Source organism: Grus americana, chromosome 2 (genome assembly GCF_028858705.1).
Source record: "Grus americana isolate bGruAme1 chromosome 2, bGruAme1.mat, whole genome shotgun sequence".
In the NCBI taxonomy this organism is placed as follows: Eukaryota; Metazoa; Chordata; class Aves; order Gruiformes; family Gruidae; genus Grus; species Grus americana.
The window spans coordinates 108,876,612-108,894,312 of record NC_072853.1 but is presented as its reverse complement, the minus strand read 5'-3'; the positions used below and the strand labels follow the sequence as shown (position 1 = coordinate 108,894,312).

Genomic DNA, 17,701 nt, shown 5'->3' with positions numbered 1-17,701 from the left:
CAGTTCCTAAAAAAGCCCAGTGTGCTTTAATGAAGACAATTTTTAAACCCTGTTATATGAGCAAGAAGAAGCAGGGGGAGTTGACAGCTTTTGATTGTTACACTTGTGAAGTATTATCATTATTTTGTAGCAAAGTGGCAGGGGAGACCTGTAATTATACTTATTAAAACATTTATCATAAACAAATTACTGCTTCTGTCCTTAGGTCCTGGTTTAAATTCTGAACTCATGTTTCTTACAAGCAGCAAGTTCTCATTTTAAAATGGTCTGTGATAAAGGCTTGGTATATTTTCCTCCCTCTGAAAATGTAGATGTTTGTATTTAAACAAGTTACCATGTGAGCTACACCTACAGAGCATATCATGTGCATGTTTGGGAGGAAGAGAGGGGACGGGAAAGGATACATCCCCAACTTTGCAGAGGTTTAATGCATGTTAGGTATGCCTACCAGTTTCCTCCTGCTCTTCCACTCCTCGTGTTTCCATGGCATGTTCCTCTCCCCTCCAGGCCTCGCTGGTCTGAAGACCCTGTTTTTACTGCTGCTGTCTTAGCTGTCCCTGTCAGCCGCGTGGCACCCCTGGGTGCCTGTGGAGAGGAGTTCAGGCAAGGACAACTAGTACAGCCTCTTGGGTCACTGTCTGATCAGCGGAGAAGACAACAGAGAAAATACAGCAGAGGTGGCATCTCATGCCCCTTTTCCATAATTGACATGTAATTTGAGAAAATCATTTGAGAAACAGCCCATCGAATGGACTATACAGCTGCCGTGATCTCTGCACTGCTACTGATCTCGGCCTTTACTGTCAGAAATTTTCCAGGGATCATATGTATGCTTCTAAATAATCATTTGAACCTGTTAACTGTGATTACTCATTTTAATATGTTATATGCTTAGTCCCATAATGTTGTGTCCTTTGAATACCTCACACTTTAACCCAAAGTATCTTGATGAAGTTTGCCCCACTGTCTGCTAAATCCCTTTGCACAACTTAGCCAGATTCGTGATAGGACAAGCCATTAAATAAAACAAATACAAACAGCACGAAAGCTAGCTCATAGGCATAACCAGCTGGGAAGTTCTTAAGGAGCACTGCTGTAGGTGCTCCTTTTATCATACTTCATTTACAGAGAAGGACATATCTCACTCAAGATTTGGTTTCAACATGTTTCTGATGAAACATTGGAACAGGCTGTAGACTTACAACCTCCACTGAAAAATAGATTCAGAGTAAATTATTTGAACTGTACATGCTTTGCGTCTTGGGCGTCTGCCTAGGCCCCGGTCGGTGGAAACCTTTTACGGACCTCAGTGGGCCTTATGTTAAAAACAGACTCTGCAGATTTACTTCCTCACCTGCCACATCTTCTTATGCCTGCTTACTTTTATATACTCATGTGTTACAGTGCTGTATTTAAAGTGGAAAAAGAGGGGTTTTACTATTTAAGTTGTGCTTATTTTGACCCAGCATTACTATCCATAGTCCTGTCATTTCAGGACCATCCAGACCAAAGATTTCCAGATGACTGACTTCCCTCTATTTTTGTCTTATAATTCCCAAAATTATTTATATGATCATTTTGGAAGGCACTAACATGCTTTCTTGCAAACCCTGGGTCTATAGAACATTTGTATATTTCATACACTTTATATCCCCCTACCTTTCCTTGTAGATGCATACACATCCTGCACAGCTATCCAGTATTTGCATTGTGTTCACAAACACTATAAATGTTTGGAAACAAGACTATAACATATTATAATGAATCGGCCTTGTCCATCATGTTGGTTTTTAAATGTTATTTTTGTAAATTTTTAAATGTAATTCCAAATACCCATTCCATGCTGGAATATTCCCATTTAGATGCCAGATATACAAATGCAAAACCATTCCATATTTGAGAAATAAAATCCAGAATTCTCCCAATATTGCTATGTGATACTTGGCCTATTAAAAACTGGTATGACAGGGGCCACGCACTGTTGCATCGTTAATAAACAAACCATCACTCATGCTGTTAACATGGGCTCTCAGGTTTTACCTCAGAAGCCTACTCTTTCATTTTAGATTTGAAAACTCACAAGGGAGGAAAGGTCTGAAGTTGAATCCAGACCTGCAATTTGCCTGTCAGGAGGTTATCTCCCATATTCACATTAAGGAATTGCAGATTCTTTTGCCTTAGAAGTTTAATGGCTCAGGATGTTTAATTTGCTATCAGCAGGACTAGCAGTGAATGGGCTCATTCCATATGGCTGCAGTTGGAAAAAGAAGAGCATCAGAATTCAAACTGTTATCCAGATTAAATTCTTTTTACTTTTTATCTGAGTCAACTTCCAGATTTTCCATCAAAATGCAAGCTTCATTGCACTTTCTCAATGTTAGACCTGAACAGCTTTATCATAACCAACCTCATTAATTCAGCAGGAGCAACTTCCCCCAAAGCATGACATTTCTATGGAAACCCAGAGAAAGTTCTTCCTTCTGGCTTAGAAGTGCTTTTTATTTGAATGAACTGGAGATTCCTATGGCATAGTAACAGTAAGAACAAATGTAACATTACAAAGACCTAAACTACATGAAGAGTCACTGAGCTTGATCCAAATTGTAAGCCTAAGATTAGTATGTGAAGCTGAAATGGCTTTCCTGTTGTCATGTCTTAAAAGAATGAAAGCAAACTCTAAGGACTTTGTGTGCTTCCTGATTTTCTGTGGTGCTAAGAAAATCATAAGTCCTTAGCAAATGAGTAACAGTAATTACCAGCCTTCTACAATAAATCAACATTTAATTACCAGTTTGACAGGTCATGTAAGTTTAAAAAGAAGTTGGCAAATACAGAACAAGAAGGTTTATCAAGCTGCCCTTATTTTCTGTGTTGTTTAACCCATTCCTAAGCAAAGTAGCATGGAAAGTTTTTATAAACAGCATGGAAACTTATTATAAACAGCTAGATAATTTTTTTTTGCACTGCATGACTTAAAAAGCAATGTATAGACAAATTGTTTTGGTAAAAGTGTCATTTGAAGTTTCTTACTTCTACCAGTATTCCTGCCAGTAAGTGATAAGGAACAATCCATAATGAAATTTCATTTCTATTTAACATGCTTTGGAATCTCAGATGTGGCTTTATTATGTTTTTCTGAAACTAAAAGTAAAACAACATTAGTTACACCACCAAATTTTCAGCAAAGTTTTGTTTAAAAATCCATTTCCAGATGGTCTCTGTGATATGAAGGCAAATCATGCATGAAAAAACTGATTTACTATGGTAAATGTTTATTTACTTAGTATTTATTTATTTATTTACTTACTGTGGATTTTTAGGACAATTGCAAAACTGTTGTTGTTTTATAACATTTTTTATTGTTGAAGTTGCTTTGTGTCAGTGATGAACAAGTGGAACGGGCAGATAAACTTACGTAAAAATAAATGGGTAGGGGTTTGAGTGTGTAACATCCTCTGTGAACATCAGTTTAAGCAACAAAATTATGTTTGGGTTTTCAGTAGTTCAGAAGATAAATTTATGCAACATTGTCTCTTCTAAGGTGATAGTTTTGAGAATTTTAAAAAACACAGTAAGTCCTCAATAGAATAACTTTCATATTCAAATTACTTGGCTTTTTATTTACTAATTTTTGTAGCAACTTTCATGTGGTAGTTCTATTAAAAAGTAACCTCATTTTAGATCATAATTTAAGTTTTTGGCGTTTTTTCCTCGTTTGTCACTGGAACACCAAATGACGATTCTACAGTATGCTATTTTTTAAAGCTTACAACACTTCACAAACAGAGGCATTTCTTGCCATACTGGCATTTAAAGAATGACAGCAAAGCAAATAGCTGTAGTGACTTTTCTGTAAGGTGTGTATGCTCTATGTAAGGGCTCAAACTTAAATAGTTCTTTGTTCTTTCTGTTGTTGTTCTCAGGGACAGGAGGGGTTTGTCACCAGATCCCAAATAGCTAAATGAAATTATTGATGCTCCGAATAAGAACACGCTTTCTAGGATGACTTGGTGCCAACAGTCCCTTGCAGGTCTCAAGGCCACCAGCATGGGTACAGTTGCCAGCAGCAGCATGTATTCCTGTTACAATCAAAAAGTTGTACTCAGCCATGTTTAACTGACAATGTCACGAGGCCTTTAACAATAGTGAACTGAATGATTTATTACAATTCAGCTTATGAGTTGCGTAGTTCAATGATTTATCTTCATAAAATGCTAGTGACAGCCTCTACTATGCATCAGAATGTTGTTAACCCAAGTAAAGTATGATGCAAAGATAATATGTTTTCATGATTTATTGTCTGTGGGTCCTGTAATTACTAATTTTGCATATGACAGACCACCTAATGCATAAAATGCAACAGAAAATCTGCAGTGAAAAATTATTATAGCACTACAGTTCAAGTTCCTATCAAAAAGAAATTTTACAGTGAGGAGTGAGATGAGATTTTCTGACCCTAAATAATCTATATTTGCATTAACAATTTTTAATAAAAGCTGCAGAAAGGAGGGGGGAAAAGAAAAAAGATCTCCTAGGTTTTAACCACTCTATTTTCTGTTGTGGTCTCACTTGTGATCTAAAAATCAATGAAATTACTAAAAGGTGAATGGACAGAAAAAAAAGAAATTGGAAAAGATATCTCAATTATTGATAATTCCTGAAGTGGCACTTTATTCTTAAGTATTGGATGATGATTTCTGACAAATATTTAGACTAGACCGTAAATTTCCTAATCTTTGCCAGATTTAACAAAATTTTTGTCATTTTCCTTTGTTTGTTCCTGGTATAATATATTTCTTTTCTTGCCTAATACATCAAAGAAAAAATAAATAAAATAGAAAGATATTTGTGAAGTAAAAAGCAATAATTAAGTGACTATTACAACTGTGTAGTTGGTGAAGAGCTTAAAAAACTTTTAAAATGTGTATTAGTGCTCCACTTCACTGTAATAAACTGCTGAACTATTAGAATCTATCATTATTCCCCCTAACAAAATACCCGAAGGAAGTAGAACAGAAAACAAAATTATCTATGAACATCTTTCACACTTGAATTTGCATCTTCAGCTTGAGCGTCTTCTGTAAAAACAAAAAATTAACAATACCTACTCTACTAACTGCTGGTCCTTCTACTCACACAAAGATTAATGGAGATCCAAGAATGGAGCTGTACTGCAAGGCAGAAATTTGTCCTAACAGTGGCTGTGGCATAATTATTGCCTTCAGCGATGGTGATTCCATCCTGTTCCTCATAAAGTCAAGGTTCAGTTATTACCTCCAAGACTAAGTTACCTCTGGAGACCTTGCAAACCTGAGCCACATTCTTCCCATATATATATATACACACACACATATATATACACACACACACACACACACACGGGCGCAACTTCTGTAACTGTAAGGGTAAATGCACATGTAAAGCTAGTGAATGTCTTTTTCTTATGAGTATGTATGTTGTGCAATGGAGCCCTAATTACTGATCAGACCCTACCTTAAGAAATGCAAACATTTAGGAGTATTTTACTTTTATTAGATGCCATTTATCAAGTACTATATTTTTATTTTATGAAGAACTAATATTTTTTAAAAATATATTTTATTAAATAGATTCCATGTGCAAACTACAAACCAGTAAGGCTTAATCTTATAGATACTCTCTAATGCCCTAATAGTCGTAGATGCATTTCTTTCTCACTAGTGAATCTCACTCTCTGTTTTACAAAGATCCCGTTTTAATTTAGCTACACATAGAACATAATGGGACAGATTCAACACCGATATTGAGAGATTAGCTTCTCTAGGACTTTGTGGTGTGCCCACTTTAAGGAAAAGGCGTATCTACTCATATTTAGTGTCCTAACTCAGGGTTCCATCACATGCTTAAACCTGTAAAATATGGTAAGTTATACTGATAAATATTATCTCAGATAATTTTTCAAAGTATTTATATTTCTGAAAAATTGTAGTGGGTCTGGCTGAGATGGAGTTAACTTTCCCCACGGCAGCCCTCATAGTGCTGTGCTGTGTAGCCAGCAAGGTGTTGATAACACACCGGTGTTTTGGCTACTCTGAGCAGCGCTGGCACAGCACCAAGGCTGTCTCCCCAGCATTCTCCCCCCTCACCAGTGGGCTGGGGGTGGGCAAGATCTTGGGAGGGGACACAGCCAGGCCAGCTGACCCAAACAGACCAAAGGGATATTCCACACCATATGATGTCTGCTCAGCAACAAAATGCTGAGAGAAAGGAGGAGGAAGTGAAGCATTCGTTGTTTACAGCATTTGTCTTCCAGAGCAAACGGTACTGAAGGCCTGCTTCCTGGGAAGTGGCCAGGCATTGCTGCTGATGGGAAGTAGAGAATAAATCTTTCGGTATTTTTTTTTTTACTTTGCTTCTGTGCAAGGCCTTTTGCTATATTAAACTGCCTTTATCTTGACCCACAAGGGGTTTTTTCCATCTTATTTTTCTCCTCTCCCTGTCCTGCTGAGGAGGGGAGTGATGGAGTGGCTTGGTGAACACCTAGCATCCAGCTAAGGTCAACCCACCACAAAAATACATCTTTTTAAGTGTATATTTAAATCCAAAGCAGAAAATTCTCTTCAATGACATAGGTATCTATGCTTTATGCATATGTATAGGAAGATTTCTTGAAAATAGCTGTTATATATACTTTTTTGTAGCATAGGAGGTGATGTTAGTATGCTGCTTTGGGTTTTGACAATAATTATGTTGAGGTGACCATTAGAAATTAAGAATTAAAGGGTAATACTTTAGGTCAGAGTTGTGATGACCACAAAGGGACAAAATAGGCACTTGATAGATAAGAACAAGGCAATTTTATATACAAGATAGAGAATGCAGTATTTATAATTTTCCCAGCTATGCCCTTGTTTTAAAATGTTTTACTCCCATCACACCTTTTTCCATTAAGTGGGGTCTTAAGGGGATTGTACTGTGAATAAAATTTAGAAGGGGTTATGAAAATACAGTTTTTCTACTCATTCGTAGGGGGGAGGCAAATACTGAAACAAGGTCAAAGTTACAAAGCAAAAGAATGGACATTTCGGTTAAACAAATTTACTTCAAGCCCAGGAGGTATTAATTTAATGCAGGTTGATTCCCTCACTGTCAGAACAGATTCAGTATTTATGAGTGGGTACAGTATATATAAATTGAGTTGGGAGCAAATCCTTTTATAATGAAATCTAGTAACAGTTGTAACTGGGAAAAGATACTGCCTCCCCATTACAATGACTGATTATCACAGACTGGTAGGTGTGAAAGATACTGCAGCTCATCTAAGCCAGCTCCCTGAAAATTTAGTGTTCTTCGTTATGCTGGTCTGAACTCTTAGCTGGTACAGATGCCCGTAGGTTCAGGATTTCAGCAGTGTTTTACTTAGATCATTATTGCAATTACCTCTCCAGTGGCATTAAACCCAGCTGAACTCCCTGTAGCTTAAGGACAAAGATACTTGTGTGGATCTTTAATAAATTAACTTCTTTATTTTTGAGGCACATGATTTTATAGTTGTATTGATATATCACAATTTCACATCTCTTAATCCCTCTGTTACTAACTAGCACATACAGGTATGACGAGCATAGAGTCATAGAATCATAGAATGGTTTGGGCTAGAAGGGACCTTAAAGATCATCTAGTTCCAACCCCCCTGCCATGGGCAGGGACACCCTCCACTAGACCAGGTTGCCCAAAGCCTCATCCAACCTGGTCTTAAACACTTCCAGGGATGGGGCATCCACAGCCTCTCTGCGCAACCTGTTGCAGTGCCTCACCACCCTCACAGTGAAGAGTTTCTTTCTAACATCTAATCTAAATCGACCCTCCTTCAGCTTAAACCCATTACCCCTTGTCCTGTCACTACACTCCCTGATAAACAGTCCCTCACCATCTTTCCTGTAGGCCCCCTACATGCACATGAGGTACATATCACTGTTTGTGTTTCTCCCATGCCAGCTTTCCCAGTGTCCTACCAGTCATATCGAGAGAGCTGTTCTAATCTTGGCTCTCTGCTACAGCTGGTGGGTTCAGTCTGGATTTCAAAGGTTAACACTTCTAGCAGCCAGCACTGTGGCAGTGCTCAGCTCTGATCTCACTGCTGTGCTGAATGATCCACCACTGCACGGCTGTAGTTGAAAGGACTGCCTTTCCTCTCTCATCAGGTGTGGGCTGGAGTCATTCCTCATTTTCTAGAAGTCCAGGCAAACTTTACTGTAATTCAGGGTTCATCTAACACTGTGGTAAGGAGCAGCAAAATGAGGCAATGTGTATTTGAAGAATAGATAGTGTGATACCTTTTCAAAGGTGTAAGGTTTAGTCATTTAAACTACACATTCCTCTGACAACCCCTAGTGAAAGGTGCAGATGAGAGGAAGTGTTGCCATATTGAACTGGCCAGGAAACAGAGGGGCTGGAGACATTTTCACGTTTCTTTGCTTCTTAGAACTTCTTTTATGCTGAAAGGCTGCTTTCATTAGATACTTCCTCGTAAATGAACGCATGAAATATGCTTTTAAAACCTAGGATAGAGTTCATGGACAGAGTCAGAGTACATGCTTTATGCTGAATTTCTTCTTGACTTTGGGGTATAACTTGCATTCTCCAAAAGCAGTGTGTGAAAGGCAATATTCAGTAAAATGCAAAGGAGTCTTGCAATGCCAGCATTTTAATTATGTTTTTCATGGTTTTCTTAGAAAATGACTGCCTAAGGTCCAAATATTTTCATTGTGGCTCCGTTTGAGACAGAATATATTGGGTTACATTTTATTTATGTATACCTGCTACTGTGCCCTTAAAGAAAACGCAATGTATATAAAAAAATAAGTTAATAAAATGGATCATTTGAAGTGATCATTATATTAAGACTTTACTCTGGTTCACTAAGAACTTTACTTGTTTTTCTGTTGGCTTTCTGGTTTTAAAAAACAAACACCTTAACACAAATTAAAAATTACATCTGTGTCAGCAAATACATACAAATTCTGGGGCAAATATATTCTTTCTGGGGCAGGGAGGTGCCACTTGACCTTCTCCTTTGCAGTAAGTCTAATACCCCACAGAGTGCTATGGCAAGCTGGTGTTTTACACTTTTTTCCTTAAGGCTTTCGATAGAAGAGAAGAAGCTGTTTTCTTTTCAAAACAAGATCCCAGTGTCCTCAGCAAATGCTTTTGACATTTTAGACCTGGCTATGTCTGAAGCAGCAAACAGTGCAGCATGATAGGCGTGGATCTGCAGAGCAGAACAGTTCATGCCGAGATCTCAAAGTCCATGCGATGTCATCTGCACACTTGAGACTGCAGCTTGTTAGTTTGGACTTAGTTTCATCTGAAGGAAACGGAGTCCTCGGGCTTTGAGACCAATACTAATACAAAGCAAGTTCCACTATGTGGGACAATTGGGAGATGTGCTTTATACACACATTCCAGCAACAAACTAGTTTAAAGAATAAATTATTTTATGTAGTTTGAGTTTAATGAAAAATAATAATGAAGAAAGAATAATTGATTGGTCATTGGTATTTGCTAGATTATGTCCACATTTGGTATTTTTTTCTGGTGGGGAGTGGTGGGTTTGCTTTTTCTGGAGTTCAGGCCTCTGTGACAGAGGCAGAAGTTCAGCTAAATCCTTGTAAAAAGTGCTATATTGTGTTTATCTAGCATGAATGTGCAAAGAATATACAATAAATATTATAAATAATTGTAGTGATACAGAAGGGCTTCAAATTCAGAAAGGCCTCCCCGCTAAACACTAAATAAATATGTCTGATATGGAAAATGTGACAGAATAAGTCATAAAACAAGTATCCTTAAGTTTCATAAGACGAAAAGGAAAGTTCTGCTTAGCCCACTTAAATCAAAATAGTAAGATTCTGAGCATATGAAAATAATAATAATTCAGTGCAGAATGGTATCTGGCAGGTGACTGTAAAAACTACAAAATTAACTTAAAGCTTTATGAGTATAATGCTGTTTCTAAGATATTTTATTTCTTATAATTTACAAGAGAAAAAAAGAAGAGAAATATAAAACCTTTCAAGAAAAAAATCTGGAGGTTTCTTATATGAAATGTGTATGCTGGATAAAGAGTAGTTAAAGTACCAGTTTCAGTAATGATTACTGAAATTATTTGTAATCTAAGAAATAGATCAGATTTCACATTAGCATGTTTGTGGTTTTAAGTAAAGAAAGTTGACTGTGTTCTGTGTACTCCTAAGGATGTAGATAACTCTCTTCAAGTCTAAAATATGATGGTATATTATCTGGATATGGGCCACGATGCTTTATAGTAATTACAGTTTGGTCAGTTAAAAACCAGATAAAAGTAGATGCTGATTGGGAAAGAGTTTTAAGGAAGTTAGGAACAGATATCATAAGTAATTGATGTGTGGCCATAGTCTACTTCTTAGTAAAGACTAATCCTGGAGCCATTCATTGAGATGATTACCATTGAGCATGTACAAAATCCTGTGCAATTCCAGGTCACCAGATTGCATTGCTAAAGCCAACATTTAATGACTTGACATGGACTGGAATAGAGGAAGAGGGCAGTGGAAAAAGGTGCATCCTTTCTGCAAGCTGGAAAACATACAGATATTCCAATTTCCAGGTGTATATATTTTCAAATCTAAGGCACAACAACTCTACAGTTTTTTCCTGAGAATAAAGAATGTGAGAAGAGCAGTGAGAGGAGAGGAAAAAGGCTGTGCTTGAAAAGCTAAAATTGTTTCAGCAGTTGCATGAGATTCTACAAGTGTCTAGGCTTAGAATTTGCAAAACATTTTTTCTGTCAATCAAGTGCAAACAGTCTTTCATCTGCTTTTATTAGTTTTCAGTGAAAGACAGAACAAAAAAATCATTTTGAGTTTGACCATTATTTGCCAGGTTTATGGTCCATTTCATTGAAATCACCAGTAGTCAAGCCTCTTACAAGAATAGGTTTGAATGTTAGGAGTCTGCAGCATTGTAGTTGTATGTATTTGCTGTATTTTCAGTTTACTGCACAACAGTATTAACTGTGGAAATAGGAAAATTAACTACTTTTTCTTTTTTTAAAATACATCCTATATATACAAGGCTAGAGATGTATTTAAAGCTAAATGTTCATTTTTTTCTGCTGGCATTAACTTGCAGACAAAGCTCAGGATAAATAAAATATCACCAATGGGCAAAATTTGGCATGTTTCCAACTACTCACTTTAAAAAAGAACCCTGAGCTTAAACATGAGGACAAAATTTGTCATAATTGTTTTGTTTTTGTTGGAGAACAGGGTTTTTCCATCATTACAATCCCTTCAAGGACTGCATATGCCACTGTCTTAGCTTACTGATCATCTGGATAGCTGAAAAATGAATAAAAATGAAAAGGACTGTTCTGAATCATAAATCCTAAAACAGATTATATAGTTAGCTTATTCCATAAACTATCTAAAATACTATCATAGGAGGAGCTGTCATTTTGTTTTTCCAGTTTAAAAATACAATTAGCTAAACATAGAAAAGCACGGCTCTTGTAATTACATCCTGGTGATTTTTTTTTTTTCTGATTGAATATTAATGGCATATATTGCTGTATATTTGAACACAGCTGAATGTTTCAAACAAAATATTGTTGGCTAGTTTTCTTATAGACCAAAATACTAATGCAAAATTGTACTGACTTAGTGAGGGATTAGGCAGGAATAGCAACTACAACACCATCCTCAGATGAAACATGGTGCTGGCTGGCAGAAGTGAAAGCAGTTACAAACCTAACTCTCCCTATGCCTTCAGCCTCAGACAGGATGGGTCTTCCCATCGGCAGAGAAACTTTGACTGGACTTCTGGATTCCTGGATTACAGGGAATCTACACAGTCATTGCTGAAAATCCAGGAAAGCCTCCTTGTTTTCAGCACCTCTGTGAGGGTTGTTCATGTGTCTGCTCCCTGTTCTGCTCTGAGTCTCCCCATCCAGAGTATAGAGGGTTTCATCTCCTAGTAAGAATTTACAAGAAATTACAATATAAAATATTAGCTGTAACAGTAGGCACTAAAGACCAGTTTGCAGCTGTGTAGCCTTACATTGCTTCAGTGCTTCATGGAGTGCTAATGATACTATTCTTTCCCTGTTTTATTCTTAAACATTTTAAATGAATTTTGTGTTACAGTCACATATCAAAATTACAACAAGGTTTTGTTCTGATGTAGCTGTTGACTTCAGAAGAATTTTGGCCATGTATATCAGCAGACTGTATAATCTAGCACTCATTAATAGCCACTGCATGGGTCAGTACCTTTTATAGGAAGACTTGATCGCACAAGATTAAATGTAGAAGAATTTGAGATTTTTGCTACTATAGTTTTCTTCAAGGCATAACTCAACCAGATGTTATGTTGCTAAGTTCTCCATTATGTATTAAACTCTTGTACTTTTTTGGCATTCGTTAATCTAGTCCTTCTTCCATGTCTGTAATAAGCAAAACATCTGTTTCTTCTTGTTCAAAGTGCCTACCTCAAGAGTCCTACTTTTAAAATAATGTAATTTAAATAGAAATCCTAGATAGGGAGAATGCATTTCATTAACATATTTAATTTGCATATGAAACCAGCTTTTCCAGAATTCAGCAGGGAATTAGTGGTGGTAGCAGTATGTGTTTCTTTTTTTTTTCCTCAACTTGTATACCAGGAAGTTACAGTAAGAAAAAAAGAATGCAAATAAATATATGTATCAGGTCAGATGAGAGAGATTAAACTGCAGTGAGAAATCATCATTGTGTGTTTGGGATGTTGTCAATTCTAAACTTTACAATTGAAAATTCTTTTATAGAAAGAGCCATATTTTACTCTTAATATTAAATCTTAGTTTACAGACAGATCCCAGTTAAGCTTGTTTTTTTTTTAAGTCTAAGCATAAATAATTTCTCAATATATATGAGGCATGCAATAAAGTATTACAATAAAAATAGGTCATGTAGCTGGACAAACTAATCCCCTATGGGAGAATATACCATGTATCCCAATAACAATTTAAGTCCCTGGAACAGAGTATTATTACATTAAGAAAGGAGGGTTGATACTACTGCCTCTAAACCACATGTAAATAAAAAGCAGATAAAAACAATGGCAGAGGTAAAAGGTGCTCTTAGTTACACCACCGGGGAGCACAATTCTGTAAAGATGATAGTGAGTGCTTGCTGAGTGCTAGTGAGCGATTCTCATTATCATTCATAGGTAAACTCCACACAAACTAGAGCAGTAAGGAGTTTTTTCACGTAAACTTGCACTTGAATTTTTGTGGCAACTTTGTGGGAATGCTACTGTCATACTGTAAAGCTCTGTAAGGATGGTTATTACATGTAGCTAAGAAGACAACAGCCTTAACTTGTAATCATTTTGTAGTCAATACCATGAAGCAGAAACAATACCTAAAGCAGAAACAGTGTAATCTTTCAGGAAGAACAATACCAACTTGTAGGGGCAAATATTTTTAATACCAGTGCTTCCCCAATCATGCCTGTAGCAAGCAGTTTACAGAGAGCAACGTGTCCCCTTTAGTGTATTTTGCTAAATGCTGCGCACACAGAGAGAATGCATGGAATTAGTTTTTGCTGGTAACCTGCAGTTCTCCTCATGCTCTCATTTCTATTCAGCCTGCTCAGCAGATCCACCTTTCCTCCACCTGCTTCTTGCCTTGAGTCATTGCAATGTTCATTTTTTCAGTGTGGTGCTAGTGAGCTTGAGGTGTTTTCCCTTCACTGCACACTGGGAGAACATACCACAGAGACTAGCTAGAAGTAACTGTGCGTTTCTTAGACTAGCGTATTGTGCACCATTGCACTTGTTAATTCAGCAGATAACATCACCTGTTTCTGTGCTTTAACAAAGAATTTTTTGGGACTTTAAGATGTACAGGAATCCATGTTGAGTTGAATCAATAGTCCCGTCCCCCCCCCAAAACAAACAAACAAACAAAACCAACAAACATGGAGGGTCTCCAAATTGGTTGTGATAGAAACTATGGCGCGCTTTTTTTTTTTCCTCTCCGGTATTTAGGCTACTTGTTCAGGGAGAAACTGAGCTAATTTGTCTCTTTTTTTTAGATCTCAGGCTTCCTGAAAGAGGAAGGTGAACTCTCTGATCAAGATTAGTCAGGGAGTAAAGCATGCAGCAGTAAATAGCTACATACTCTTGTGTACGAGATATTGTCTCTTTAGCCTGCATACATGGTTCCAGTCCCTGTTCTAGTGTTATTTAAAATATGTCATATAGGAACAACATGGGCATTGTAAGACTGATTTAGTGTGTACGGAGCAGACTAAAATATGCAGTCAAAAATACAAATTAAAATAAACTGAAATATTTTGCATCCCCTGCAATATTCAGTTTAAAACACTTTTCTCATTAGTACTACCAGTTCATTCTTTTATGAAAGAATACCTTCAAGAGGTAAGGACAGCAAACTAAGGCTTATTATAACAAATAAAGTGAACTTCCAATTTCATGGCATAATCATTTGTCTTTAGCTCCATCAGTTGTCACAGTGGGCTGACCTTGGCCAGCTGGCAGACACCCACCACCTAGCTGCTCTCAGTTCCCCTCAACAGGGCAAGGGGAGAAAGACTGAGAAGCTCGTGCCACAAGATAGAGAGATCACATAACAATTACAATTTTGTTGCAGGCAAAACAGACTCAACTTGGGGGAAATTAGTTTATTGCCAAATAAAATAGATTTAGTGAGAAACAAAGACAATCATTAAAACACCACCTTACCTCCTCCCTCTCCCAAGCTCAACTTCAAATCCTCACTCCCAACTCCTCTACCTCCTACTCCCGAGCAGCACAAGGAGAGTGCAGGGGTATGCTCAGGAGGCAGCGGTCCTCTGCCACTCCGGCCTCCTCACGCCGCTCCCATGCTGCCCCAGCGTGGGCTCGCCACAGGCCGCAGCTCCCTCAGGAGCCCTGCTCCCGCGGGGCTCTCCAGGGGAATCTCTGAGGGGAGAGCGAGAGACGGCCGGAACCCCCCTCCTCCGGTTCTCCCCGGATTTCTCACACTTTCCCCCGCACCGCCGCGCAGCATTCTGCCCTTTCTGAGCGGCGCTTTCTCCAAGACGCCCGCCGGCGGCTGAGGGCCTCAGCTGCGCCCTGCGGTGGGGCCGCTGGAGCCGGCTGGAATCGGCGGTGTCTGGCCCGGAGCAGGCCCGGCCTCTCGCAGAGACCACAGAGACAGCAAACCCCGCTGCCGGCGTCTGGGCACCTGCACCAAGTAAAGTTTTCTGTGTATGTTTACAGCTAATTATCTTTAAATTGCCTTAGAAGGCTTTGTCTATTATTTGGTGAATGATCTCAGAAAAACGTATCAAAGAACGAACAGCAGTGGCCTTAAAAGTTACTACTGTGAAAGCTTTAGGAGAGAGACGTTTGCCATATAAATACATCAGATGCCACTGCAAATTCAGTCCAAGAGCAGGAGAAAACCAGTGATGCTTTGGATGCTTGTGGGAGGTGGACATGTTTGGAAGAACTCGGGGGAGATGTGACAATTTCTCTACTTGCAATTTGTCAAGGTGCAAAAACTTGTCTTTTGATATAATACAAATGGTGGTGCAAGGTAGGCTGACACTTTCTTGCCTAATGTCCTGTTTCTTGGTTTCTGCAATATCCCCCTTTCCAGAGAGCACTTTAAACTGACACCGCTGACTCACTGACAGCCCATGCTACTGTTTTCATCCCTCATGTTTTAATAGCCAAGTTTTAATTTTGTCCAGAAGTCTCTAATCATTGTTACTCAGCTTAAGGCAATACTGAATACCTTGCTAAAAACTGACATAGAGCTGGAAAATTGGGATTTTAAGTATGTTGTGATAAACTTCAGTTGTAGAAACGCACACTGTAACAATTTTGGTTTGGAACTCTGTAACAAGGCATATCTTCTTTTCCTTTCTGAATTCATTATCAGTAGAAATTAATTTTATCTGGGTTGTAATTATGTGTTTTTCTGTTTCTTTGTCAAATGTAATGAAAATTAAAAAAGAGCTCACAAATAGAAAAAAAGTCCACCTTTTCTCATGTTTAGTGTATCAGGTCTTTCATCTATTCTTACACTAGATTGAACAAGTTTTGGTAGAAACATTTCATACTGATACATTTTTTAAGAGGCTTCTGCCATTTTTATTCACATTAATGAATATTCCAAGAATATTCCTAGGTATAACACTCCATGTTCTTTCAGGACTTGATCTGGTATCTTGAACAAACACTTGGAAGCAGTGGGCAAATATTCATTAAATGTCTAGGTATATCTGTTTGCCATGAATATTATTCCTTGTTCATAGAAGATAACAGTCTTTTGAATATTTGGAAAGTTTATCTTCCATTATACTTCTGCTGATATTGTGCATCCCACGTAATTTTAGAAACAACTTATTGCATTGCATTGTAGATTATTTTGGCAAATGACATTTTGCTAAGGTGACTTAGCACCTTTATCTAGGTGGAGAAAATGTCACTTGTAAGAGGTGCTATAATTTGGAATTTACTTTTACTAGAGTATTTGCTACTTAACTTGCTGACCCAACATAACCTGCCTGCATGGTAATGACCAGAACAAACCAGTACTCTTTTGCTTTTCTCCAATGGCAGTTTAACATGCCAGGCAAACCGGCTTTCTGCCAGCTACTGGAGACAATGTCAGAAGTATATAAATTCTGGGTTTTTTAAAAGATCTGAATGAATTAACAGATCCATCTGCTTCACTGCTGCCAGTATTGGGAGGATGGTGCTCCCCTAAGATGCAGGTTTTGCTGGTTTTGCAGTGCCTTAGTAATAATGTCTTCATCTTCTGTGACTAGCCCCACATCCCAGTGACAGTATTAGCTGTGAACTCACCTTCCATGTGAGCCTTTCCTCCCTCATATTTTTTATTTCCCTTTTCTTGGAAATATCTATCTATTGATAAAGGGAGCAATCACAAGCATAATGTGCCCTTTGGGCTTGTTACTCACTAAAGTTAAATGGATCAATATATTTCCCTTTTGAACTTGATCATAGAAACAATTAAGAGATATTCTTTAGTACTAAAATGTAGGGTATGGCCTTCTGATGGTAAAGGTGAGTGATAACATCTGTAATTAGATACAGTTATACCTGACAGCATGAACACTTCGGCAGTTTCAAGACTTGTATTTATGATATAATGTTATATTTTTGGCAATATTAATTTCAATAGCAGTGCCTTGTTATTGCATTAAAATTATTTCATTTCTGCAATAGCCTTCATTAAACCTTACATAATAAGCCTAGGAGAGAGACACACAAAAGACTTAAGGATAATAAATATTGGCCTAAGTAAAATGTTCCAATGTTTCCTGTTCTTCACAGGCTCTGGTCTCAATGACGGGCAGTGGCATGAAGTCCGATTCCTAGCTAAGGAAAATTTTGCTGTCCTTACCATTGATGGTGATGAAGCTTCAGCTGTTCGAACAAACAGCCCTCTACAAGTTAAGACTGGAGAGAAGTATTACTTTGGAGGTAAAAAAAAAAAAAAATCAAATATCTGCTTGAAGTGCTGTTGTCTTTTAATCTACATAAAGAGTGAAATGGAGCTCATGATGTAATTCATTCATATAGATCTTAATATGGCTAAAATGGCTAGGTGCTGCTCATTAAAAAGTAAAATACTAAACTTAATTTCACTTTTAAGAATCTT

General features: G+C 37.7%; 1 protein-coding gene across 2 annotated transcripts in view; it reads left to right on the top strand.

The window, feature by feature from the left end:
* CNTNAP2 (contactin associated protein 2) overlaps positions 1 to 17,701 on the top strand; it is a 1,227,525-nt gene that overhangs the window by 657,335 nt on the left and 552,489 nt on the right. For both annotated transcript variants that reach the window (XM_054815498.1, XM_054815497.1), the window contains exon 9: positions 17,374 to 17,523. In XM_054815498.1, coding sequence (XP_054671473.1) covers positions 17,374 to 17,523 — 150 coding nt within the window. The remainder of the gene's footprint in view (positions 1 to 17,373; positions 17,524 to 17,701) is intronic.